This window comes from Equus caballus, chromosome 8, assembly GCF_041296265.1.
Source record: "Equus caballus isolate H_3958 breed thoroughbred chromosome 8, TB-T2T, whole genome shotgun sequence".
In the NCBI taxonomy this organism is placed as follows: domain Eukaryota; kingdom Metazoa; phylum Chordata; class Mammalia; order Perissodactyla; family Equidae; genus Equus; species Equus caballus.
In genome coordinates, this window is record NC_091691.1 from 6,696,810 (window position 1) to 6,719,100 (window position 22,291).

The following is a 22,291-nucleotide window of genomic DNA, read 5'->3' on the forward strand; positions in this document are numbered from 1 at the left end:
AAATTAAAACAACTTATTATTTTAAAAAACAGAATACTCTCAGAATTAGAAATGATAGAGAAGTGAGAGTCAGTGAGAAAACCCTATTCAAATCATTAGGGTGACCAACACACCATGGTTACTTGAATTAGAGGGGTGTCTCTGTGTGTGCACTTGTGCACAGGTGCACTCACAGGTGTGTGCGCTTGGGTTTAATTTAGGACTTTGATCTTGCTTACTCTAAAATGAATTTGAAGAAAAACAGAAAATGATTAAAAGCTTTTCTCCTTTTGACCAGAAACATGCCAACAAGTAATTATTTGATAATGTGCATCAGTAAAATTGAAGTAATATAACATGAAATCTGACCTGTAGTGACAGTCAGCTCGAACACAGAGTTTCCACTCTCGATGGAAAACCCACCACTCTTCTTTCCATTCCTCAAAGACCTTCTGTAGTATTCTCTGCTCATAGTAAAGCCTAGGGCAATGAAAAAAAATCAGGGAGAGGTATACGGTGATGCTGGAGCTGACATCTAGTCCCAAATCCCAGTTTCATATTGCCACTGCTTTCTCAGAGAAAAGTGTGGCTCACTATTTAGTAACACAGTGTGACTCATTATTTGGTAACAGTAAAATAGATTAAAAATAGACACATTTAACTTTTTCAGATCAAAACCTTAGGGCTACTTAAATTGGAAATGGGGCTAAAAAATTTCATACTACAGATCTTACCAACTAAAGATGTTAAAGCGAAATAAAAATCTGACTTTTCAGGGGCTGGCCCCATGGCCGAGTGGTTAAGTTTGCGTGCTCCACTGCAGGCGGCCCAGTGTTTTGTTGGTTCGAATCCTGGGCGCGGACATGGCACTGCTCATCAGACCACGCTGAGGCAGCGTCCCACATGCCACAACTAGAAGAACCCACAACGAAGAATACACAACTATGTACCGGGGGGGCTTTGGGGAGAAAAAGGAAAAAATAAAATCTTTAAAAAATAAATTAATTAATTAATTAATTAAAAAAATCTGACTTTTCAAATACCATGAGTTGAGAACTATCATTTTCAATCTTTTTCATTCACCAAACTAAAAAATATTTTTGATTAGTAAAAAGTAGTAGCTACACTTCTCATTGACATACCTAGGAGATTAAAAGTTATAAAATAAGCAGATGCCTAAAGGTGTTCCTAATACCTAACAGGAACAGAGCATATTAGTTTAACTGAAGTCCACCAGGGGGTTATAACAACAAAAGACAAAGAAGAGAAAATAAAGAGGGTAAAAAGGTAATAAGAAAGAAAACAGAATAGCAGTGACAGATTGTGTTGACGCTAACAAAGCACACTGTCACGGTGGCTGATAACTTGAGATCTCTGGTCCTGTCAACCACTTTCAATTTCCTTTCATGGTTCTGCAGGTTAATATTATGTCCTCATCCTCACCTACTTATAGTTTTAAAAAACTGGCCTGCAAAGAAACATATGGGGAAATTTACCTATTATTCTTAATAATAAAAAAAGAGAGAGAAAATACCACAAACGCCCAATAAAACAGAACAGGTTACATTCAATCAGTGTCACACAGTCATTTTTTATGACTGAAATAGTGCTAAAGACACTGAAATGGAGAGATGCCCAAAAAAGTTGGTAGGTGAAAAAATGAAGTTACCTCATGGTTTGTATACTATAATATGATACCATTTTTTAAAAAATTAATAATTTTTTTTGCGAAGAGAGCAAATCATAAGAGTCTTCATCACAAGGAGAAATTTTTTTTCCTTTTTTCTTTTCTCCTTTCTTAATTAATATAACATACACCAAATATATATACATAAAATGTATGCACACACATACATATTTGTATATATACATATAAATGTGTGTATGTGTATTTACATATACAAATGATTATATTACACATGTTAAAAGTCTGGAAAGATCTCCAGAATACCATAGTATTACCAATGGTTCTCTCTCAGGTGGGATTATAGGAGACTAGTGTTTCCTACATTACACATTTCTATAGCTTGAAAGCTTTTTTAACAAGAGTTTTGTTCATAACTGTTAAAAATTTTAATGGAAAAGAACCACTGCCATTTGCACATGTACTTCCTTCCACTATCTACTTTTTATCCATCTACCTCCTTCCCTTCCCAAAACCCCACTAAAATAATAGCAAATACATTTCAAAAGGTGTAAGCCCATAAAGATAAGGAGAATAAGAACAACAATGATAGAAAAGAGATGTCAACAAATTTTAGACGATGGAAAGCAGGCAGGCAAGCGGCAACTGAAGCAACAGCTCAGAGAAGGCACAGGACTGAGTGGTTGGGGAGTCAGGAAGCAACCAGCTGGGGGCACAGACCCCAGAAAGGTGTGGGGACGAGAGGCATCAGGAAGAGGGGAGCCCTGGGTGAAGATGAAAACACAGGATAGTTCCCAAGCCTGTGTGTAGGAAGCAGTTAGGCCTCTGGATCCTGTTTCTCACCCAAGCAGAGATTCATGCTTATCTCTGGAGAGGCTGAACCAGAGGGGCACTGGACTCTAGAATCCAGGCAGAGCTCTGGAGAGGGTCCTAAACTGAGAGTCTACCTACTGAACAGTGAGGCCTACACTCCCTCTCCTCTGCTTGCAACCAAGCTTATAACCACCCTACTCCAGAAGGCGTTTGGAGGATTCCTCTGCTCTGCGGAAAACCGACCAACCTAAGGAGAAAGGCCGTCAGACACTGACAGCTGGAGGTGCCTCAGTGAAAGCGTCTGGTCTCTGATTTAAAAGCCTAAAGTGAAGCCCTCGTACAAGTCCCTATGCATACATATCAAAGCTTCTACAATTAGCGTTTTAATGCCTAATTCAAAGATGAACAGACAATAGAAGGACCTCTTGACATTTGAGGGAAGGTTCCAACATGAGGCAGTGAACACACAGAAAGCAGAAGCTCAGAAGAAAGAGACAATAGGAGCAGACAAAAATCTTAAACACAAACAAATCACTACATTATCCTCAAAAAATTATGAGTCTCCAGGATTCTGTTTTTTAATAAAAGAAACATTCACAGAACAAAAAAGAGCTCTTGGAAATTAAAAATGTGACAGCACAAAGGGAAAAAAAAAAGATCCACAGAGAGGTAAAACAAAAGTTAATTAACCTTGTCGGGGCTGGCCCCGTGGCCGAGTGGTTAAGTTCGCGTGCTCCGCTGCAGGCGGCCCAGTGTTTCGTTGGTTCGAATCCTGGGTGCGGACATGGCACTGCTCATCAGACCACGCTGAGGCAGCGTCCCACATGCCACAACCAGAAGAACCCACAACGAAGAATACACAACTATGTACCGGGGGGCTTTGGGGAGAAAAAGGAAAAAATAAAATCTTTAAAAAAAAAAAAAAAGTTAATTAACCTTGTAGGCCACAGTAAGGACTCTGGCTTTTACTCTCAGCAGTACAGGAAGCCCCACAAGGTCTGAGCAGAACAGTGATGTGACTTGATTTACTCAGACCACTGTTGAGAAGAGATCAACTAGGGACAAGGCTGGAAGCAGGAGACTAGTGAGCAGGTTAGTGGAGTCATTCAGGGGAGAGATGATGACAGCTTGGACCATAGTGATAGCAACTGGAGGTGCCGAAAAGAGGTTGGAGTCTGCATATATTTTGAAGGTTGAATCAATATAATTGGCATATGGCATTTTAAATTGGGGTGTGAGAGAACAAGGGGAGTCAATGATGACTCCTAGGTTTCTGAACTGAGTACCTAGAAGGATGGGAGTTTCCATTAACTAAGAGGTTAAAGACTCAGCAGGGAGCTTTGTGGGGAAGATCCAGATTTTGGTTTTGGACCTACTGAGGTGTGACATCTATTAGACACACAGTAGAGCTGTCACATATGTAGCAGTCTAAGTTTGAGGGAGGGGTCTGGGCTGGGTGTGTACCTTTGGCAGTCATGATGAGATTTGATGAGATTGCCACGTTTGTGAGGTAGATAGAGAGCCAGCGCAAGGACTGAGTGTGGGGTATTTAGATGTGGAAGAACCAACAAAAGAGTGTTAGAAGGAGCAGTCAAAGACGTATAAGGAAAACTATGAGACGATGGTAACCTAGCAGCTGGGAGAGGAAAGGGCTTCTTGAAGAAGGAAATGATGGACTGTCTAATGCTTGGCAGGTCAAGTGAGTTTAAGAATTCACCACTGATTTTAGCAAATTTAGTGACCTTAACAAAAAGTTTTGGTGCAGCAGTGGAATCCAAAGCCTCGTGGGACGAATTTAAGAGAGACTACAACAAGAGGTGCTGGAGACATTGACTATGGCCAGGAGATTCGATATAAAGGAGAACGAAGAGTTGGAGTCCTAGCTGCAGGAAGAAGCAGGGTCAAAGAGAATTTTTTTCCAGGACGGGAAAAACAACAGCATTATATGCTAGTACAAAAAATCTAGTAAAGAGGGAAAAATTGATGATGCAGAAAAGAGAAGAAAACTGAGAGTGATGCTCTGGAGTACGGGAATATAGTGCAAAAGTCAAGAATCTTGCCACAGATGAGAGCAGAGACAGTTCATCTGCCTAACAGATGACAGGTTACATGGCAACAGACGCTGGCGGTGGGGAGATGTATTGGAGGGAGCTTGTGGAGGTCTCTTTAGTTGTTTCTCTTTTCTCCAGAAAATAGGAAGCGAGGCCATTAGCTAAAAATGAGGAAGAAGTACTGATGAACTAAGTGCTACAAACGGACAAGACTCTTTTATCTATTTCCCAAATTCGCCAAAAAATTTTTCTCAGATCTTCTCTTCAAAAAAATAGATGACTACCTCATATTTAAGACTGCCTTATATACAGACACGTACTGTATTATTTTTGACCTACTAATTCAATGGTCATTTTGGTTCAGTTTATTAATGACAAAACAACTCCAGTTTATAGAAGTTAAAACATTCTCCAAGAACATAAAAGCATTATTCTGCAGTTTCTGGTATGATATCATTCCTCTCTAACATTCCTGAAAGTGAGAAATAAATAATTCGGTATGGAAAAGACCAAAAAAAGCAAAGATCATAACCAAAGTAACAAATAATCCATTTTGCGATTTGAAAACCCCCACCCCATCACAAGTTTCTAAGTCAATGGAAACACAGTATGGAATTCTAATTCTGAGAGATGCTTAGAGAGCAAATGTTCTCACTCTCACTTTACAATTTGAGAAACTGAGGCCCAAAGCCATAACTTATCCCCAGATCAAGCAATTAGCTAGGGTCTGGGTTAGAACCCAAACTCAGGCCCCCAAAGTTCCATTCCAGGATTCTTTCCTCTATGTCCTGCTACCACTCAAGAGCAAAGAAAGTAAAAGAATATGACGTGAATGTTTTAAAGCAGCGCGGCAGACATCGGTCACCGTTAACCCAACACACACTGCCGAGCCTTTGCTTCCTCACCAGCATCCACTCCAGGGGACGGAAAGGTTGCTTTGCCAACCTCCTCTGTAGCTGAAGTGGCCAGTGACATAGCTCTGGCCAGTGAGGCAGAAGCAGAATGCAGCTAGGGGTTTCTAGGATAGTTTTGCTTTCCTGATAAAGAGACAGATTGAGCTGACACCACCCGTCCCCCGTTCTTCCTGTGTAAAGCTAGGACAGTCATCTTGCAACTATGCAGTGTGTCACCTCTGAGGACAAAGGGCCAATATAATAAGGCTGATGAACTAGAAAGCTACTCAAAGCTTGACCCTTTGATGGCATCAATGAACAGCTGAATCAATACCAACCTCCAGACTGCTTGTGAGAAAAAGCAAATCTCAATTTGTGTAAGCCATTGTCAGACTTTCTCTTACTTGGAGTCAAATGTACTTCTAACTAATACATTCAGCATTTCCCAAGTACTTGGAATATAAGTAGGCATTATTTGAAAAGATGTTTCCAGTTAAATATGGGTCAAATATAATTTAAATAAAATAAGTAGGAAAAGGATTTGAGGAAGATAGTGGGGCAGCAGTATAGTTTTTCAATCTCTGAAGCCCCATAAAACACACAGAGCAACCATGAAGCAAAATCAAAAACTCATGTATAAATTATAACAAAACTAGGTGACAAGGTATCCCCACAAATCCAAAACGCAAGCAGGTAAAGAAAGACCACCCATAGTCAAAAGACCTGCATGCTACAGGAGGAAGGAGGAGCAATGAGGGTGGTATCTGAGGAACCGGAGAATGGGAAAACCTCAAAACAGACAAAAAGTCATCACTGGAAAATGCAGAAGCCCAATTCCAGACCAGCAGCTGAAATGGAAAGTTTGGTCCTATTACCCAGGCTCGCATACAAAGAACTGAAACAGCTGGAGCAGCCCAGCCCCTATCGTCTAAAAACTGACCCGCCAGGCTCCCTTCTGAGACAGGGCTTTCTACTGAGGAGAAATTTGCTGGGAGTAGAATGGAAACTGAGCAGGAGAGGGACTATAGCAACAAGGAAGAGAGGATCAGACCAAGTGTGGTAAGGAGACAGAACCCAGACATCCCATAGATGCCACGAACACTACAAAAAAGACAGAAGAGGGAGCTCTGTGAAACGAGGAAAGCTTAACTGACTGCCTCACTCTAAAAGTTCAGAAAGCTTAATTTCACAGAAAAATGAGCAACAGAAAAGTATCTGAGGTCAAATCCTATACAGATTGTATGAGAAAAGAAAAGCAGCAGAATAACATGCCTACAGACAAAGAAAGTATGACAGAAAGATGTGCCCACAAAACAGAAACAAACAAACAAAAAATCCCCTATAACCTACTATCTCAAAATAAGCTAAAGGACTTTAAGAAAATGAATCCATGCCTGGGCATCTCATTAAAGTCTTTGAAAACTAAGACAAAGAATGAATCTTCAAAAAAGCAACAATTAGTCTAACAGCTTACAAGTGGAAGCCATCAGACAATGGAATATCTTCAAAGTGCTGAGAAAAAAACTGGCAAGCAAGATTTCTACACCTAGTGAAACAGCCTTCAAAAACAAAGGTGAAGGGCCGGCCCAGTGGCACAGTGGTTAAGTTCACACGTTCTGCTTCTCAGCAGCCCAGGGTTCATTGGTTCAGATCACAGGTGCAGACATGGCACCACTTGGCAAAAGCCATGCTGTGGTATAAAGTGGAGGAAGATGGGCACGGATGTTAGCTCAGGGCCAGTCTTCCTCAGCAAAAAGAGGAGGATTGGCAGGAGTTAGTTCAGGGCTAATCTTCCTCAAAAAAAAAAAAAAAAGGTGAAATAAAAACATTTTTAGACAGACAAAATCTTAGAGAATTCATCACAACTAGACCTACGCTAAAGGAAATGCTCAGGGATGTTCTATGACAGAATGAAAATAATCACAGATGGAAACCTGGAGATGCAGGAAGAAAAAAAGAGCAACAGAAAGGGTAATTATGTGAATAAACCTAAATGAATATTGGTTGTATAAAATGAGAAAAATAATGTTTTATAGATTTTAAAATATAAACAAAATTAATACACATTACAGTAAGGGCATACAAGTGGGACGGGGGCAAGGAGAGTTAGTGGTCTAAGGACTTTGCCTCATTTGGGAAGAGAGCAAAGGAACCAATTAACATTAGACGGAGAAATTAAAGATACATGTTATATTTTTTAAGGCAGTCAGTAAAAGAATAAAAGATATAACTTCTAAGCTAATGGGGAAAAATAAATAAGTTACTCAGATGAATAAGAAGAAACGAAACAAGAGACTTCTGATAATGGCAAACTAGGTAATTCAAATCAATTCTCCCACTGAGAACAAGAAAAGCAGGACAAAAGAAAAATTTATTTGAAGGCACTGAAGAGCTACTACGGCAGTGAAGAAGGACAGGGCCAAAGTCCAGGAGAAGGAAAAGCAGAGGTGAACTCTGCCTAGTAGCTGCTGCTGGGATGGGCCGTTGCCACATTGGGAGCTTCACTGGTAAAGACTCACAAAGGAGACACACAAAGGGCCTCCCACAAAGAAAGACTTCAGAAAACACACGCAGGCCAAGTGTGCTTGAGAGACCTTGAACCAAGAGGCGTTGGGTAATGTTCCAGGTTAGGAACACTGTCAGAAAAATGAAACAGGAAAGCTTGTAGGTCAGGGAAGACGGGAGGAAGTGAGAACGTGTAACATTTCCGTTTTTAAAAAACGTTTACATTCTCAATGGTTGCCAACCCTCCCTCTGAAACACACCCCACACTGGGCCCTTCTCTCCCACTGCATCCTGTACAGTATCCCTGACCCTGGTGGCTCTCCCTGCAGTCCACTCTGGGCGCTGCAGCTGAAGTGATCTTAACCAAAACCGCAGCAGCGGGTAGCGGCCTACACAAGTGAAACCATGGCAGAGCAACTTTCTCGACCAAAATTTCACTTCCCTTGCCAATGCCAAAGTTCCCCAGGTTCTGCCCTAGATCCAGCCAATTTATCAGTCTCACCAGTTCCCTGAAAGAGCTCATTTACTTCTCCTGGGCAAATGCTTTTTTTCCCAGAGGGTCTGGTTTACTTAAGATTCTTTCATATACTCATTCAGTCAAACTAATACACGTTAAGGTACCATTGTATTATATGCCTGCTGGAGGCTCAAGAGGCGCAGGGAAGGAAGGTAACACATGCTACAAATAATGAAGGTTATATATGGGCTTAATACAAAACAAAAACCTAGAATGAACTCAGCAGAAGCTTGATGTTCTGAGCTAATACTACCTGGCTTTAGAGGGAAATACTCTTCCAAAAGTCTTTCGAATCCACAAATACAAGAACTTTCTGGCCACACATCTGAAAGAAGGAAAGAAAGGATATACACATTTTAAAACTCCATTTGGCTTATGTCATCAATTTTCTGGAAAGGAAAGGGAAACTTTAAGGTCCCCGGGGGAGAAGTGCCAGTATGAGTCAAAAGGTGAATCATACCTGATCTTGCATCAACCAGAGCACAGGATGGGACAGATTTATAAAGCTAAAATCAAGCAGACCATTTTCTTTAAATACTTTCAACATATAGTATTCAGTCAATGAAGATTTCAGAGTTGAGAAGAAGGAAGTACATGATAACGCTTTTGTTCATATCCTTCTTCCTGCTTAAAACATCTGGCAAATGCCCACCTACCCATCAAGGCTCATCTTCAATGCCTGCTCCTATGTGAAGCCTTCCTGGACCTTCCCCAACCCAAACACAGTGAGTTGCTTTGTACTCTCAGCACTCTGTCCCTGGTGTAATGTTATGACACTAAATCATAGTAATCGGCTCGCAGGGTGCCTGTTGTTCCCTCTGCACTGTGAGCCCCTGAGAACAGGAACCATGTCTTATAGTATCCCCAGTACCTAGCAGAGTGCCTGGTACACACACAAAAAGATGGCTTGTCTTGGCCAGTTAATCTCCAGGTTCAGTTTGGAATGCTCTTCTTCCTCCTGCCCTTTATCTGGTTTATTCTTACACTATCCTTCAGGACTCGGCTTAAACTCCACTTCCTCCAGGAAGTCACTGCTGGCTACACTAGTGGGGATATTCTTGCCATGTGGGCCTATGGTACTGCATCCTTCTCCTCTTATAGCACTTATCAAACTTCGTTGTTGTGGCTTGTTTAAAAGTCTGTCAAGGCTACCTGATTTTAAGGTTTCATGAGGTCATAGACCAGGAATGTCTTATTCACCTGGTATGCTCAGCATCTAGCACAACACCTGGCCAAGTCTGTACCTGATAAATGTTTGTTGAATGAAAAAATGGACGGCTTTGATAGAGCTAACCAAAAGTAACAGAAAACGGTAATTTTTCTTGGACCACGTTTAGACTTTTTCTGGAAGACTTTTAATAGCTTACACAACGTGGGGCACAACTGGAGAACGTGAATGAAAACACTCATTAACAGACTCTTACCTGCAGATTCCTGAATACAACCATGCACCACATAAAAACATTCTGGTCAACAACAAACTGCACATACAATGGTGGTCCCATTAGATTAGTACCATATAGCCTAGTTGTATAGTAGGCTACCATCTAGGTTCGTGTAAGTACAAGCTATGACGTTCTCACGATGATGAAATTGCCTAACGAGGCATTTCTCAGAATGCATCCCCGTCGTTAAGTGATACAAGACTGTATCCTTTTCTTCTGAACATTCTGCCATGAAGAGCAGGTATCAAGATCTCCAACTAACTGAGACAGGAGAATAAAAATCATGCCCTCATTTTAACCAACAAAGGAGAACAACAGAAACGTCACTGCAGACAGGTGACCACTCACATGCTCACCTGATGCATAATTCTCTTAACCGGCCCCTTCGGGTCCCAGCATGTGAGGCACGATACTGTACTGGATGACCGGGACTAGGTATCTCACTCCGGATCACAGAGACGGCAGAAGACTTCTTGTTGGACAATATCTTTGGAGAATAAGGTTTCTTAACTGCACCATCCCTAAAAGACCTTAAATTTGAGGAGTAAGGGGGAAAGGAGAGAATCAAATTACCTCTGCCTGTGACGTAAATACATTTTAACATATAGATGAAATTAAATAGATAAGGTCCTTGAAACTGATGACAACCACGCTTCAAGGACAATAAGTAGCCCAGTCTCTGACAGAAATACCTGTCAGCCACTGGAGGTAGGTACTGCTGGGTTGGCTCTAGGCAGGAACTACAGAGTTGGAGGGTACCTTGGAGTCATTAGTCCTAACACACATTTTTTTAGTGTGTCATTTTAAGGGGAATGATTTATAAACTGGAAACAGGTTCCTTTATATAAAAAACAATTAGGAATGATTTTCAGATAATGTGACTTTTATATCAATATGAAACTACATACTTTACTAAACACTAAATTTCTGACTTTTAATCCCATTTCAGAAACAGTGAGAGATTATCTTATTGGTATGAATGCATGATTTTAAAAAAAATGTACGTCAGACCTCTGCCTGCAGGAAATACCTAGAAGCAACGACATCCCATTAGCAATGAGCATACCCAGAGCTCAAATATTGTTTCTAAAAATTTTTTATTTTTCCTTTTTCTCCCCAAAGCCCCCCTGTACACAGTTGTGTATTTTTAGTTGTGGGTCCTTCTAGCTGTGGTATGTGAGACGCCACCTCAGCATGGCTTGATGAGCAGTGTCATGTCCACACCCAGGATCCAAACCAGCAAAACCCTGGGCCGCCGAAGCAGAGCGCGCGGACTTACCACTCAGCCACAGGGTTGGCCCTCAAATACTGTTTCTAAAATACCATTCTCTACTAAAAGGAACCAGTGCTCCTTGGAGATATGGCTGATTTTCAGGTCTGGGACAGGGAAAATAGAAAAAGGAGCCTGGAATATCTTATTGGGTCAGAAAATAAAGCAGCGTTCAAAGAATGATGGCGGGGGGTGGGTGTCAAAGGGACACAGTTGCCAGCTTGAAAGTGCTCCCACTGGTCAAATATGGGGCAATTTGAGCAGTAACAGATTAAGACTGACTGAATAAAATAGGAATCCATAAATCCATACTGATATAAGTAAATAAGTGAATAAAGAAATACACAGGGGAGAATGGAAAGCTCTACTTGTAGTAGAATGACAACTAATAAATTTAGAAGGAATGAGAGAATTAGAAAATCATCATTTAGGAACCATCATAGCAATAATTGATTCAGACAAGAACCATCAATGGATGCAAAAAAAATTGGGTGTTAGTTTGTGAGGAACAGGATATTAATGTAGTTTCACAAGTATCTCCCCAGGGACCAGCGTAGCGGTTAAATTTGTGTGCTCTGCTTCAGCGGCTCAGGGTTTGTGGGTTAGGATGCTGGGCACAGACCTACACCCTGCTCATCAAGTCATGCTGTAGTGGCGTCCCACATACAAAATACAGAAAAACTGGCACAGATGGTAGCTCAGCGACAATTTTCCTCAAGCAAAAAGAGGAGGGCTGGTGGCGCAGTGGTTAAATTTGCACGTTCCACTTCTCGGCGGCCTGGGGTTCGTCGGTTCGGATCCCGGGTGCAGACATGGCACCACTTGGCAAAAGCCATGCTGTGGTAGGCATCCCACGTATAAAGCAGAGGAAGATGGGCATGGATGTTAGCTCAGGGCCAGTGTTCCTCAGCAAAAAGAGGAGGATTGGCAGGAGTTAGCTCAGGGCTAATCTTCCTCACAAAAAAAAAGTAGGGGGGGGGAGATTGGCAAAAGATGTTAGCACAGGGCCAATCCTCCTCACCAAAAAAATAAAAAGTATGTCTCCACAAAATACTTATTTATTACTTTATAGTTGAGAAAACTGGCAGACATCATCTTAACCAAGTGATAAAAGTTAACATCAATGGTAATGGGACCAATTCAACATGAGGTATCTACTGATATTGATGCACTGAGAAGAACACAGCCTCACTTCTGTGATATTCCTGCCAAAAATACATAACCTGAATCCAATTATGAAGAAACTTTGAACAAACCCAAATTGAGAAATATTCATAGAAGGTAAGTGGTCTGAACTCTTCAAAAATGTTTACGTCGTGAAAGATAAGGAAAGACTGAGAAAGAATTCCAAATTAAAGGAGACTAAAAAGATAAATGCAATACGTAATCCTGGACCAGAAAGGAAAGGAATAAAAAGAGAAGTTTTTCTTATATTTTATTTTCTTTTTGCTATAAATAACATTTTTGGGACAACTGGCCTCAGCTTACTCTCAAATGGTTCCGTGAAAAAAAATATGTCTAGACAAAATTGAGTCTTGTTTTGCAGTACTTATATTCTATAAAGTCACCATAAATACCAAATTAATGAATATACTGAACCATTGTCCCTAGGGGAAATACATAGTCCTGTAAACCTTTGAAAACATTTTCATCAATCAATCAATCAATATATAATCTTGTTTTACATGTCCTTCTGTTTTAAGACACCTTATTTCATACATATAGAGAGGTATGAACACTGAACTCATGGCCAACAGCACTATAACTCATGCCTGAACAGAGCTTATCTAACATACTTATTTTCTCCATAAGGTACATCACAACCTTCGTGCGCTTAGCAACACTAGATAGAACTTCAGCACTATGCTTGGGGGCCATTTTAAACAGCAAAGTCATCAACAAAGAGCACAAAACTTTGAAAACATGGCATTACATAGACTGTGACAAGGACACTTGTTCACAGTATGAGAGCTGAAATAAGAAGGCAGAGCATCGCCTTGTTAGACCTCAGCTGGGAACACGTGCACTGGGTAAGTAAAATTTTTTGCCCCTGTGCACATGTCCACAAATGACATGCAAATGTCGAAAGAGAGACAGAGACCGAGACAGACAGACAAATGTGGTAAAATGTTAATAACAGGAGAATCTTGGAGAAGAACGGTATAGAGTTCTTTGTCCAATTCTTGCAATTTTTCTTTAAGTTTGAAATTATTTTAAAATAAAGGTAAATAAAAACTTTAAAAATAAATAAGGCTTTCATCCCATCCACTTTAGAATAAAAAGAAAAAGGACCTTAAAAGGTTAAAAGCCCATGAAACAGCAAATTGGTGGGAGGTATGCTGGGATTTGAAGCCCTGCGACATAATCAAACAGGTAGGCAGCTCTCCACAGACTGCGAGCCCAAGCCTAAAGCCATCCCTGTCCCTCTGCTCTCTTCTCTCATCAGTCTCTCTGGGCTCCTCCTTACCAGCTAGCAATTCCAGCAACAGATGAACTACCTACAGCTCTGGAAGTTTAAAAGCATAAAAATATCAACACTGGCGTAAGTCAGGTAGCCCCAGATATCTAAGTTATTCTAACAAAATCAAGACCTAAAGGAAGAGAACATAAACTAAAACTACATATTTGTCTATTTACATGTGTATCTATTTCCCTCAACCTGTCTGTAAGCCTCATGATGACAAGGACCATTTTTATTTGCTAATATATATTCAGCCCCTAACACACTGCCAGGCACATAGCAGGTACTCATAAAAGCTTTGTTGAATTGTCAGAGGTAGGAAGGGCAGAAGGATGGAAAGGACTAAAGAAATACGAAATAGATGAAACAGAAGGAACTTTAAAAACATAACATCAGTAGGCCAAAAATCACGAAGAACAGGGTAGGAGACTGGCTTAATAAAAAACATAGGAATACAATTACTATTTTTTTTAAATGTCAATAGGAAGAGTATTATTAGCCAAAAAATACAGAAAAATCGAAGTGAGAAGAAAGGCAATTTTAAAATGTTCATCCAAAAGTGCCAAGGGGAAGGCATGCCCTGGCCAATTCATTTAACTATTTACTCGGCAGGTGTATTCTGCAGTGTGTTTGTTTATCCATCCAGTATCAAGGAGCTGCTATATAACCAGGAACAAAGTGAGGCCTGGGGATGCAAGGACAAATATGTATTCAATGTTAAGATGTCGTACAATGAGAAAACAAGATGTCAATAGCTTACAGTAGGTACAGGACACCAACACACATCCAATATCTATGCTCTCCTTCTTCCATATAATAGAATGTTTGGCTGGGCACATGGCTGCCCAGAATAAAGATTACATTTCTCAGGCTCTCTTGCTACTAACTTCTGAAATTAAGTTCTGACTACGAACATAGGTAGGATCATCAGGTGGCAGCTTCCTGTAATCTGCCTTAAGAGCCAGCACACTTTTTCTTCCTATCTTCCTCCACTGTGCTGCCTGGAATGGCTGTGAACTTGGACCAGGAGGACGAGGACCACATCTGAGGATGGTGGAGTGAAGACGGGGAAGGTCCCAGGTCCATAAGGACCTTACTGGACATTTCAAGATAGGATAATTACGTGTCAACCTCACTAATGAATACATAACGAAAGAATCTAAACAAAGTATTAGCTAACTGAAGTCAGCAATACAGAAAAAGGATAATATAACACGATGGAGGATTAATTCCAGAAAGGGAAGGTTAATATTAGAAAAATCAACCATCAAAACAATCATATGATCATCTCAATAGATGCAGAAAAGACAGTTGATTAAAATTTCAATATCCATTTATGAAAAAAAGTTTTAGCAAACTAGGAAGAGAAACTTTAATCTGATAAGGGATATCTATGAAAAACTTATAGCAGATACCATACTTAAGATGAAACATTGATAGCTTTTCTCTTTAAGATTAGGAACATGACAAGTGAGACTAATATCACTTCTATTCAACACTGTACTGGAGGTCCTGGCCAGCAGAGTAAGGCAAGAAAATGAAATTACAGTCATAAAGATTGGAAAGTGGGGAAAAAAGTGTCATTTTGCCTATGATATGATTATGCATGCAGAAAAGATGCAAAATAATCTACGGGTAAATTACTAAAATTTATAAGAGAATCTAGCAAGACTGTTCAGCACAAAGTCAACATATACACAGTCGACTCTTATCTGCAGTATTCATATTCTACAAAGTCACCCTAAACATTCAATTAGTGAATACTGAACCCATTGCTCCTAAAGGAAATAAGTATATATGTATACATATAGACACATATAGACACATTTCTCTCCATATACATATCTCACATAAATTATAACCTTAAATCCTAAAAACAACTCATCCTGTTAAATTCTATTTTCTTTATTTTACAAAACAGAAAATGAAGTTCAGAAATGTTAAGTGACTTGCCTGAATGTGTCTCACTACACAGGTGACAGAGCTGGGTCTGAAATCCTGTCCAGCTGGCCCCAGAGCAGGGGCTTCTCACACTACATATGCACTGTCTCCATCCTCTGGTCATCTCTGTATGAGGGCTAAAATAAGAAGGCAGAGCAGTGCCTTGTTCCACCTCAGAAGAGCTAATCTTCCTCAAAAAAATAAATAAATAAAAAAACAAATGATACTGGGCCAGCCCCAGTGGCCTAGTGGTTAAGTTCAGTGTGCTCCACTTTGGTGGCCCGGGTTTGGTTCCCAGGTGTGAACCTACACCGCTCTTTTAGCAGCCATTGTGTGCCAGTGGACCACATACTAAAAAAGAGAGAAAGACTGGCATGGATGTTAGCTCAGCACAAACCTTCCTCAGCAATAAATAAATAAATAAATAAATAAATACCAATATTCTACAACCTCTTCCAGAGAATAAAGGAGGAAGGAAGACTTCCAAATTCATTCTTTAAGGCCAGTATCACAACCTGATACCAAAGGCAGACAAAGATATCACATACATACTAAATACATATCACATATACACCAAATATCCCTCATGACTCATAAACACAAAAATACTCAAAAAATATTAGCAACTCAAATCCAACATAGAAAAACCATGTAACAAACACCATGACCAAGAGGGATTTATCCTAGGAATGCAAGGATAGCTTAACACCTGAAAAATCAATTAATGCAATACATCTTATTAATAGAAGAAAGGACAAAAACGATATGATCATTTCAACAGACGTAGAAAAACCATTTGACAAAATCTAACACAGTAGTGATAAAAACTCCCAAGAGTCCCAAAGAAAACAGATGACATATTAAAAATAGGATAACTTGAGGATGGCGTATTTACAAAGGTGTGGGTGTCAAGGAACCACGAGGGACAGTGCAGGAACCTGAGCTGGTAAAAGCTAAGATGGTGCCACCTCTGGGCCCAAAGAGATAAGGGGAGGGAACAACTACCAGAATCCAGAAGGAGAGCCAAATAGAGTCTGCTGCCTTGCAAGGTGCTGTGAGCTTCAGTGGAGGGACACAGACGATGCAAGCCATCTTGAAGAAGGGAGCCAAGGGAATACAATCTGGCCTCATTCTCATCCCTCCCTCCTATCTCCTGCCAGGGCTCCTCTCTGGCCAAACCCAAGAGGAAGCCCTGGATGTCAATGAATGGAGATTAGATCTGGAAGATGAAATTGAAGCTATCCAGCACAAACAGGTAATTCCCTGCCACTTTGGAATTCTGAACCAAAGCCTTGAGAACTAGTACTGGTGTCTCAATGCTGTTAGGTCTTCCTGCTTCTCTCAGTGTGCTGACCTGCTTACCTCCTCTAGCACAGGCTCCCTGTTGCCTCTGCATGGTGGAGACTGCAACTGCTGTCACAGAAACCTCAGCATTAGGTGGGCCTCTCTCTCTACATGGCTGTCTCAGTTTAGAGAAAAACCTCTGATTAGGCCTATGAGGTCACACACCCACTCCTGAACCACTGTGTCTAGGGCAGTGGGATATTCATAACAGGCCAGCTCCAAGTCAAACGCCCACCCTTGTGAGTCTGAGGTTTGTTAGTAAACCACAGTTTCTCATAAATTCCTCCCTTTTGCCTAGGCTAGCTAGATTTGGATTCTGCTATTCGGAATCAAAAGAACCTTAATGCAGGCTGAAAGTAACCATGATCAAAAGTACGGGAAAGATACAATAGCCAGCCAGCCTCGATATTATAACTTCCATCCTCAGGAAAAGCATCCTCATTCCTACTTAAAATCAAAATTTTAATGATGGATATTTCCACATACTCAAAATGGTTTTTCACTGTAGGGTTAGGGTATGAAATGTGCATTATACTCTATACTCTAGATGAGAAACCCAAAATATCAACATCAGAAATCCTTACCCAAAGTTCTTATGTTACCATTCATAATTTAGGAAAAAATTACTTTTTAATTATTATTTTTACACACAAAATGTTTACTGGCTTTTATATAGACTATAATTTCAGTTACTTTTTTTGTCAAGTCCCGTCACTCACCTGGAGTTAAACTTTCTTTCCATTCTCTGCTTAATCCCTTTTTGACGGAAATTCAACCAGTGGCTTGATACACTTCTTAATGAGCAGATTCTTCATGAATCAAAGTCTTTTATCTTCCCCTTCTTACTACAGGAAAAAGGGGAATAAAAGAGAAAGTAAATTATATGAAGCCTCTTAGGAGCCACATTTCTGAACAGCTACATGCCAGCTCCTAGTCTCCTGCCCCTCCTTCTTAATTCAACACTAGATGTACATGGGGAGTCTCTGATTTAAAATATTTAACTGTATTTTTTTGGGGGGGGGCGGGCTGAGGAAGATTGGCCCTGAGCTAACATCTGTTGCCAATCTTCCTCTTTTGGCTTGAGGAAGGTTGTCCCTGAGTTAACATCTGTGCCAACCTTCCCCTATTTTTTATATGCAGGATGCTGCTACAGCATGGGCTTGATGAGTCATGTGTAGGTCCACTCCTGGGATCCGAACCTGCGAACCCTAGGCTGCCAAAGCAGAGCATGCAAACTTAACCACTACGCCACTGGGCCAACCCCTTAATTGTATTTTTAAAAAGTTATTTTCTAAGAAAGGAAACTGAGAGGAGAATGAGCCACACTCAAAATGTTATGACTGGCACATTCTTCCTGTCCAGGTGATGCTCCAAAGCCTTACACTTCCCTTTACAAGAACACCAGTTAGGCCAAGATTTCTCATTTTTTCCCCAGATTAATTTTTATGGTTGTCAATGTTACCTATAAGAATCTTCAGGCAGTTTTTGATCAGTAATAGACTACTGTGTACAGTTCTCATTTTCATTTGGTGATAATCTCTACCAATAATATTCATTATGAACTGAATAAATAAAGCAGTTTTTGTGTATTTCTTAGTGCAAAGAATAGCAATTCTTTGCTATTGTGGGTTGAATCGTGTCCCCTAAAAAAGATGTGAATTCCTAACCCCTAGAACCTATAAATGTGACCTTATGTGGAAATAAAGTCTTTGCGGATATAATTAAGATGTAAGTTAAGATGAGGTCATACTGGAATAGGGTGGGCCCTTAACCCAATATGACTGGTGTCTTTATAAAAAGAGGAGCAGAGACATAGGGACAGATACACACAGAGAGGAGAATGCCATGTGGACACTGACACACAGGGAGAATGGGATGTGATGACGAAAGCAGAGACTGGAGTGATGCATCTACAAGCCAAGGAACACCAAGGACTCCTGGCAACACCAGAAGCTAAGAAAAAGGCATGGGACAGATCCTCCCCCAGAGACTTCAGAAAAAAGGATGGTCCTGTTGACATCTTGATTTCAGACTTCTAGCCTCTAGAACTATCAGACAATAAATTTCCGTTGTTTTAAGCCACCCAGTTTGTGGCATTTTGTTACAGCAGCCTTTGGAAACTAATATAAGTAGTAAGACAAAGGAGTAAGATTTAAGTACATAGTGGAGGAAAGCCAATAGAGCGGACATGTCCTATGTTGAGTAATTGTGATGCATTAATGAGACATTCATTCTAAAAGAATGAAATCACCCTTTATAGTCAAGGTCTCCCTTATAATCAAGATCACACATTTCAATGAAATCAAACGAAGAATTAGCCAGAAAAGAGAGTTTATCCATACAAAATGAATAGTCCTTATTGAGATCAAACCTATGTCCTAGTCTTTCTGGTACTGCACTCCAAGTAACAAAGGTCATCATTAGTGACTATTTCTGTAAATAAGTTAAATTGAAGGATGATTCAAATACGGATTTTTGGTGAAATACTGCTATAATAAATGGGTCACTACCTTGGGTTTATGTCTTGTTGCAACGAATCTACAGATTGTCATCTGTGGTCAGACTCCCTTTTGCTATACGCTCTGTGCCAACATTCTAACTACTTGCACAGATCTGTCTTTCCCACTAGAATATAAATTCCATGAAATCAGGAGCCATATCTGACCTTCTCATCACTACACTTCCAGCATCTAAAACAATGTCTAGAACCTGACAAGTGAGATATATAAATACTGGGAAGACTAGGACATAGGATTGATCTCAGTAAGGATATATATGAATACGAACTTGCTTCTGGGTTGGAATACACACAATGATAACCAAATATAACAGACAGCCCAAGAAAAAATAAAGATTATTAGGTGTGGGCTCCCAGTTAAACCTACAGATTGACCTCCTAAGATGACAGTAAAGGATAAAAGGGTATAAACCATAAGGTCCAAGAGATGGGAGAAGAAATCATAGGAAATGAAAAGATTTCTACAAAGTTTTGCAACAAGAAAGTAGAAGGAGGAAAATAACCGACATAACAGATTTTAGGAGGTGAAAACCTGCAGAGTGGGATACCAAAGAAAAGCAGGCCCACAAAATCTCAGAAGAGCTCACAACTAGAAGAAACAAGGAATGGCTCCTAGAATTGAAGCCATAGGCCACAAATGAGGACACTGAATGGAAGTCTATATGGTGAGCATTTGGAGCCCCTGCTGTCCTCCCCAACCCTGCCAGGCCGTGTACCCAGCTCTCTCCCCACAGAGGCACTTCTAGAATTCTGGTACCTCCCAGTCAGGAGACTGGAAGAGTCTCCTCAGAAGAAGCTAAGAACTAACAGATCTCCAGATTCTGACATCTGTGCTCACCTCCATCAATGAAAAAGCAGGCTTGTACCCGGAGAGAAGCTCACAGACCTATGAGCCCTGCTCAGACACTGGGAGCTTCCAACTACTTTGGACACATTGTGTGACACGTTGCTGACACGTAAGTATGAATGGACAGTCAAGAATCACAAGACATTTGGAAATGGCTTCCAACAAGAAAGAGACCAAAACAAACAAACAAAGGAATACATCACCACTGCCAAAAACTGGAATCTAAGTGTCATCAAACCTCATCTAGAACTAAGTACCAACCTACAAAAAATAAAGGGGACAGTAAAAATGACTTTGCAATCAGCAAAATCAATGATGTAGGAAAACTTACAGGACAAATGACCCAATTACTTCAATAAAAAAACCGAAAAGGAAAGAGGGAAAAGCTTATACATTAAAAGAGACTTAAGATGCATATCAATCAAATACAATGTGTGAACTTTGATTTGGGATCTTGATCTTAAACTCACTACAAATCAACGGTCAAACAAAAAAGATGAAACAAGCAAGGAAATTTAAACTTTATTTTATTTTTTACTGAGGAAGATTTGCCCTGAGCTAACATCTGTTGCCATTCTTCCTCTTTCTGTATGTGAGCCACCGCAACAGTATGGCCACTGACAGATGAGTGGTGTAGGCCTGCACCCAAACCCAACACAGGGCACCAGAGTAGAGCGTGCTGAACTTAACCTCTAGGCCACAAGGGCTGGCCCTAAATTTTTTTAAACTTAAAAATGTTTTAATGAGTTATTAAAGAATTATCATTAATTTTTTGTTGTGACAGTGGTGTTGGCTGTTCTTTTAAAAGGATACCTTACCTTTTACAGACTATACAGAAAAATTTGCAGATAAATTTGAGCACCAAAGTAATTAAGGACAGTAATACATTATAACACATTAAATAAAAAGGGGATCTATGAGTTCAGGCTGATAAGAAGTAAACTGAAAGACAGATAAATGGGGGAGAAGGGAGGGCTCATCCTTACACAGAACGCCCACTGAGATACGTGGAGGAAACTGTAGAGTTGGAAAACCCCCATTTTGAACCATCATGGAGAAAACGATTAAAAAAACAGAAGGGGCAAAAAAGTTAAAAAGTGGTAAATGTAGACAAAGGTATATGGGAGATCTCCATATCATTCTTCCAACTTTTCCGTAAGACTTTATTATTATCTCAAAGTAAAAATTAAAACAAAAATAACTCAGTGGGGACAGAGTGGACAGAGGTATAGATGAAACAAGATAGTTTATGAGTTGATAATTTTCGAAACTGGGTAATAGGTACATATTATATGTGCTTGAAATTTTTCATTTAATAACAAAATGTTTTTTTAAAATTCTGGAGGAAACAAGGACAATATGGAGAACAGAAGAAAAACAAAATCAACAACATAAAAAGAAAACCCAATAGTTAATATCCTCAGAGAGATAAGAGAACATATCACATACCCATAGAATAAAATGAGGATATCATTTAAAAAAAACAAAACAAAATAAGAACAAGAAACAGATAGGAGAGCCAAAACATTAGAATGTGGCTGATGAAGCTGAAGAAATGTCCCGGAAATAGGAAGGGGGAGAAAATGACAAAAAGAAAGAAAAAGTCAGACAATCAGAGGCTCGATCCACAGGACCAGATATACAACTAGCAGGAATTCCAGAGAGATAAGAGAATGAAAGAAGAAGAAATTATCAAAGAAATAAGAAGAAAGTTTCTCAAAACTGAAGGATGCAAACACTCAGATGAGAGGTCCTGCACCAAGGCCAAATGTCAGCATAGATCAAACACTCTTTCCAACATACAAGGAGAAAAGCTTAAGATGTTCCTTTCTTGAGAAGTTACAAGAAAATTGGACATTGTTAAAATTAAAAACATTAGGGGCCTGCATGGTGGCGCAGCAGTTAAGTTTGCACATTCTGCTTTGGCAGCCCAGGCTTTGCCATTTCCGATCCCGGGTAAGGACATACACACCGCTTAGCAAGCCATGCTGTGGCAGGCGTCCCACATAAAATAGAGGAAGATGGGCACGGATGTTAGCTCAGGGCCAGTCTTCCTCGGCAA

General features: G+C 40.1%; 1 protein-coding gene across 1 annotated transcript in view; it reads right to left on the minus strand.

Annotated features, from left to right (window-relative positions):
* The window catches only part of SFI1 (SFI1 centrin binding protein), a 77,039-nt gene extending 59,360 nt beyond the window's left edge, over positions 1 to 17,679 (minus strand). Inside the window, 5 exon segments of the mRNA XM_023646832.2 lie at positions 349 to 459; positions 8,657 to 8,728; positions 10,205 to 10,378; positions 17,584 to 17,652; positions 17,654 to 17,679. Of these exon segments, the coding sequence (XP_023502600.1) occupies positions 349 to 459; positions 8,657 to 8,728; positions 10,205 to 10,378; positions 17,584 to 17,652; positions 17,654 to 17,679 (452 nt within the window).
* Positions 17,680 to 22,291: the final 4,612 nt, after the last annotated feature.